General features: G+C 37.4%; 1 protein-coding gene across 2 annotated transcripts in view; it reads left to right on the top strand.

Annotated features, from left to right (window-relative positions):
- Positions 1–6,000, top strand: part of hcn3 (hyperpolarization activated cyclic nucleotide-gated potassium channel 3) — a 44,039-nt gene that overhangs the window by 33,154 nt on the left and 4,885 nt on the right. For both annotated transcript variants that reach the window (XM_061931609.2, XM_061931608.2), the window contains one exon: positions 4,199–4,417. In XM_061931609.2, coding sequence (XP_061787593.1) covers positions 4,199–4,417 — 219 coding nt within the window. The remainder of the gene's footprint in view (positions 1–4,198; positions 4,418–6,000) is intronic.

Below are 6,000 nucleotides of genomic sequence, written 5' to 3'. Positions count from 1 at the left end.
CCGTCATGGAATCATCATACCACTTTCCAAGGCATTTAATAGGGTTCCCCTGGATGTTCGGGATTGCTTCCCCCTGAACAAGCAGCTTGAACTTTCCTGTTGTTTTCCCCTTTTGGATCACCAGACACCTTGATTTCTTGGGCTTGAAGATCATCTTCGCCCAAGTAGCCATACGATCTAGTTCCGCCAGGACCCATCTCGCCTGCACGTGAGTTGGTGTTATCACGGTAAGATCATCCATAAATGCCCTGATTGCTGGTTGTTGACTTCCTGCTGCAGTCTTTGGTCCTCTTGACTTAATGATCGCTGCAGAGATGATCAGGTTCATTCCCATGACAAACAACTTGGGGGAGATGGTGCAGCCTGTCACTATTCCCTTCTCCACTGGCTGCCATTTTGTTGTGAACATGGCTGCTTGGAATCGTAGCTTGATGTCGCCCAGGTAGCTGGTGATCATCCCCTGGATGTGATGTGGGATGTGGTAATGGTCCATATCCACTTGGATAACGTTATGGGGAATTGACCCATATGCATTAGCAAAATCAAGCCAGATTACTGTTAGGTTGCCTTTCTTCTCCTTTGCTTCTTGGATAAGTTGGCTGAGGACCCCTGTATGCTCCAGGCACCCGGAGAACCCTTCGATACCACCCTTCTGGATAGAGGTGTCAATATATCCATTCCAGGTCATGAAGGAGCTCATTCTTTTGGCCAGCACTGAAAAGAAGATTTTCCCCTCCACACTGAGCAAGGAAATGGTTCGGAACTGGCTGATCTGTGTGGATCCTCGTTCTTTCGGCACAAAGCACCCTTCTGCCCTTCTCCAGCTTGTTGGTACGGTTCCTTTGGCCCATATTACCCGCATAAGCTTCCACAGCCTGTGTAGGAGCTTAGGGCATTTCTTGTATACTTTGTCGGGTATACCGCTGGGACCTGGGGCAGAAGCTGATCTTGCATGCTTGACAACCTCTTGAACCTCTCTCCATGATGGATATTCCGTGCTGAGGGAGGATTTTGGTGGACTGATGGTACGAAGCCCGAGATTTTCTGGTAGGGCATCGTTTCTTGAAGGGTCACTGAATGTCTCTTCAACAAACTCCTCCACCTCCTCCTTAGAACTTGTTAGAGTCCCTGACCTCGCCTCTCGCAAAAGTGACTTGGTGAAGCGATAGGGGTCTTTTATGAACTGGGCTCGTGCAGCTTCCTGCCTTTTCCGCCTTTACCTTTGCCCTTCTGCTCTTCTCAGCCTGATGAGCTGCTCGCAGAGGCTGGCTGTCAGTTCTTTTATACCTTCCTTTTCTTCCGTGCTTGCCAATTTGAATTGCTTTTTCAGGGTTTTAATCTCCTTCCGAAGTTGTTTGATCTTTCTTTCTCTTCTGTTTTCCTGCTTTTCTGGTCTGTCTTTGTTCTCTCTCCTTGGCACTGTTCCAAACCGTTCTTTTGCCAAGTTGTAGGTGATGGCTGTGAGTGAATCCACCTTCCTTTCTACTGAACCTGCTTTAACCATTTCAAGCACTATTTCCAGATCTTCATCGAGCATGGACCACTCCTTGGTCTGACTCATCTTAGGCCACTTGATTCTTTCCTTCGTTGGCTGGGGTGGGTTTTCTGGGATGGCATTTGAGGTTGTCCTTGTGTGGTTTTGGGGGATTGCAGGCACTGAGAGATTTCTAGGACTATGGTTTGCTTCCTGCCTAGGGTGCTCCTGCGTCTCACCAGACTGTTTGTCTGAGCGGTGTGCATGCGTCCGTCCCTGTCCACACTTGGCCTTGTCCTTGGACTTGCTCTGGTGTATTTTGAGCCCTCTTGCACGTTTGCAGATCTTTCCGCAATTACATTTCACTTCCCATGCCTCCCCAGTCAAGGTGGTTTGTTTAAGCCTTCTCTGTGTCTGTGTCACTGTCCTTGTCGTTGCCGTTGAATCTGTCCGAGCGAGTCTCTCATCCTCCCCCCCCTCTATATATATGTATGTATGTGTATATATATATATGCATGTATGTATGTGTATATATATGTATGTGTATATATATGTATGAATGTATGTGTGTATGTATATATATATATATATATATATATATATATATATATATATATATATATATATATATATATATATATATATATATATATATATATATATATGCTGGTGAGGCACTGACTTCATCACAGTCAGATTTACAAACATATGAACCCTAAAGAGTATCTTATTCACCATTTGATTGACAGCAGTTAACGGGTTATGTTTAAAAGCTCATACCAGCATTCTTCCCTGCTTGGCACTCAGCATCAAGGGTTGGAATTGGGGGTTAAATCACCAAAAATGATTCCCGGGCGCGGCGCCGCTGCTGCCCACTGCTCCCCTCACCTCCCAGGGGGTGAACAAGGGGATGGGTCAAATGCAGAGGACAAATTTCATTACACCTAGTGTGTGTGACAATCATTGGTACTTTAACTTAACTTTAACTTTACACATACAAACTGTAGCACACAAAAAAGCACATTTAATTAAAAAAACGTTATTATGGTCTTACCTTTACTTATAAATGAAGTCCATGCGCTGCTCCTTCTGAACAAAAGCATCGATAACTTGTTTATAGAAGTCTTCCTTATCTTTCTTCAGTTTTAAAAGTCTCTCTGTCTCCATGGAGATCTTCCTTTAATTATTACCTCCTGCTTCGATTGAAAGTCCAGTTAAGAAAACTGTTTTATTTTAGATATGTAATCCTCCATGTTAAAAGTCCAGGCGAGAGGAAAAAATAAACGATCGCTAACTGTTGCTGCTTGTTGTCACTTATTCTGCAGCTGAGTAGTCGCAAAAATGATCCCTGGGGTCACTAGCGCCCTCTACCACCATGAGGCGGGATTACTGCGAGCCTCAGCCAGTGCGTCTTCGCAGCCGTTTTATGATTGTTCAGCACAAGAAATACGTTACACACATACAGTTGTTGACAAAATACACTGTACATTATATACCTCAGCTAACTAAACTATGGAAATCCATCCATCCATCTTCTTCCGCTTATCCAATGTCGGGTCGCGGGGGCAGCAGCCTAAGCAGGGAAGCCTAGACTTCCCTCTCCCCAGCCACTTCGTCCATATCCTCCCGTAATATAATTCATATAGCAATACGATCTCACTGCACAACATGCCAGCAGTTAGCCGAGTCATTGCGCAATCCATGGTGAGGCTCAACTGGCTGCTGATCACCGCAAGTCTCTTCTCAGTATTTGAACGGCAAATGTGAAAATTCAGCGATTTTGAATAAAAATCATCTATAACTGGTGAAGTTAAATGGAAAATAACTTTATAGTATAATCACTGGATACATATAACAATGTAATGAATTTTTTTTCTTTTTACATTTTTTTTCTTTCCATGATGGCACGGGAGGCCCCGCCTCACCTGCCTCCCCTGACTGCACGTCACTGATATATATATATATATATATATATATATATATATATATATATATATATATATATATATATATATATATATATATATATATATATATATATATATATATATATATATACATATATATATATATATATATATATGTATATGTGTATACATACATATGTATGTGTGTATATATACATATGTATGTGCTGAACGTCACTGATATATATATATATATATATATATATATATATATATATATATATATATATATATATATATATATATATATATATATATATATATGTGTATATATACATATGTATGTGTGTATATACTTATGTATGTGTATACAGTATATATATGTATATGTAAAGTTGGACACACCTTCTCATTTCAATGCGTTTTCTTTATTTTCATGACTATTTACATTGTAGATTGTTACTGAAGGCATCAAAACTATGACACCTGTGAAGTGAAAACCATTTCAGGTGACTACCTCTTGAAGCTCATCAAGAGAATGCCAGAGCAAAGGGTGGCTATTTTGAAGAAACTAGAATATAAAACATGTTTTCAGTTATTTCACCTTTTTTTGTTAAGTAAATAACTACAGATGTGTTCATTTATAGTTTTGATGCCTTCAGTGACAATCTACAATGTAGTCAAATAGTCGTGAAAATAAAGAAAACGCATTGGATGAGAAGGTGTGTCCAAATTTTTGGCCTGTACTGTATATAATTTGATTATTTTGTAATATTTATTTTATATTTTTAACCTCATCTTTATTTGTCCTTGCCAGAACGCCACCTGGCACATCCAGTACTCTTACGCCCTCTTCATGGCGATGAGTCACATGCTGTGCATCGGGTACGGCGCCCACCCACCGGAGGGCATGAGCGACGTCTGGCTGACCATGATGAGCATGGTGGTGGGGGCCACCTGCTACGCCATGTTCCTGGGCCACGCTGCCAACCTGGTGCAGTCTTTAGACGCCTCGCATCGGCAATATCAAGAGAAGGTAATCCGCCCAAATAGATGCCCGGCCTCGAGTAAATAAACGCCACACCTCATATGAGTGACACAACATGCGGCAGCAATGCTTTTAAAATGTATTGGTTATTACCATATGATTTTAATGTGTGACGCCGGCCGTAATGCCGTTTATTTTACTGTGTAAAACAATTCTAACATTATGTAATTACGATAAATTATTTTACATTGTTATTCTTCAATGTTATTAAAAAGGCATTTGTGCAAATAATATATATAATTTTCAACTCCAATAATTTCTTCACCCTTAATAAATACCTAATAATCTCAGCAGTTGAGTAAATAAATGCCACCAAAGGACAGAATACTGTGGAGAAAATTATATTATACATACATATATATCTATATTATATAGATATGTATACAGTATACATATATAGTGTGTATATATACATATAGTGTGTGTGTATATATATATATATATATAAAATCTCCTGATGATTGAGGGAACCCCCTCATGAAACAGGCCTGTAGAGATGAAGTAGTCTTGTGATTTTTTTTCCCACACATACATATATATATATATATATATATATATATATATATATATATATATATATATATATATATATATATATATATATATATATATATATATATATATATATATATATATATATAAGTTTGATCAATATTGTAATTAAGTAGAGAAATTACACTTAATGACAAAAAAAACTGCAAAAAATTGTAAAACAATAATTACTTTTATTATATTTTAACTAACTGCTGGAGTACCATACACCTAATGACAAAAAACTGCAAAAAATTGTAAAAAAATAATTACTTTTATTATATTTTGACTAACTGCTGGGATACTTTGAGTACCTTGAAGGTAGAAAAGCGCTATACAAGTATAACCCATTTATCATTTATTTATTTATACTGGTACTCTCTGCAGTTGAGTAAATTAATGTTACCAAAATAAAATACCATGTAATTGTATATTAATACATAAAATATATTGTTGTTATAAATTAATCAGTATGATATGTTTTTTTCCAAACGTAATTACAAATTGATTTGTGCAATTAATATAAGAACCTCCTTCCAGTAAATAAAATTGCTTGCATTTGTGTCCAATTTTGTTTAAGTTTATTTAAATCATGCACGGGAGTAATAACCTGTTAAAATAATCCAAATTTAAAAGTGTAATCTTATTTTTTTTTTACAAATTACAGCACTAATTTTAACACAACAAGGATGTTATAGTTATATTATACAAATATTATATTTTTTAATCTATCCATTCATCCATTTTATTCTGCGTGTCCCTCTCGAATATACAGTAACTACAGATGCATTTGTGCAGATAATGCAAGATAAAATAAAAACCCCTCCAATAAATGGTTCACCCTTAATAGATGTGTTTTATGTGCAAAAGTGTGGTTAATATGAATATTGTTGTACAGTAGTTTCAGTTGTGTTTAATATTATAAAAATACATTCATCGGCCTTCCCCCCACATAATAATAGCAGGATGACACTTTGCTAAAACCAATTGCTAATGAGTTTGTAATTCACTTAATATTATCAGTATAGTGGAATAAACCA

The sequence above is a fragment of the Nerophis lumbriciformis genome, linkage group LG37 (assembly GCF_033978685.3).
Source record: "Nerophis lumbriciformis linkage group LG37, RoL_Nlum_v2.1, whole genome shotgun sequence".
In the NCBI taxonomy this organism is placed as follows: Eukaryota; Metazoa; Chordata; class Actinopteri; order Syngnathiformes; family Syngnathidae; genus Nerophis; species Nerophis lumbriciformis.
This window is presented reverse-complemented; position numbering and strand designations above follow the sequence as displayed.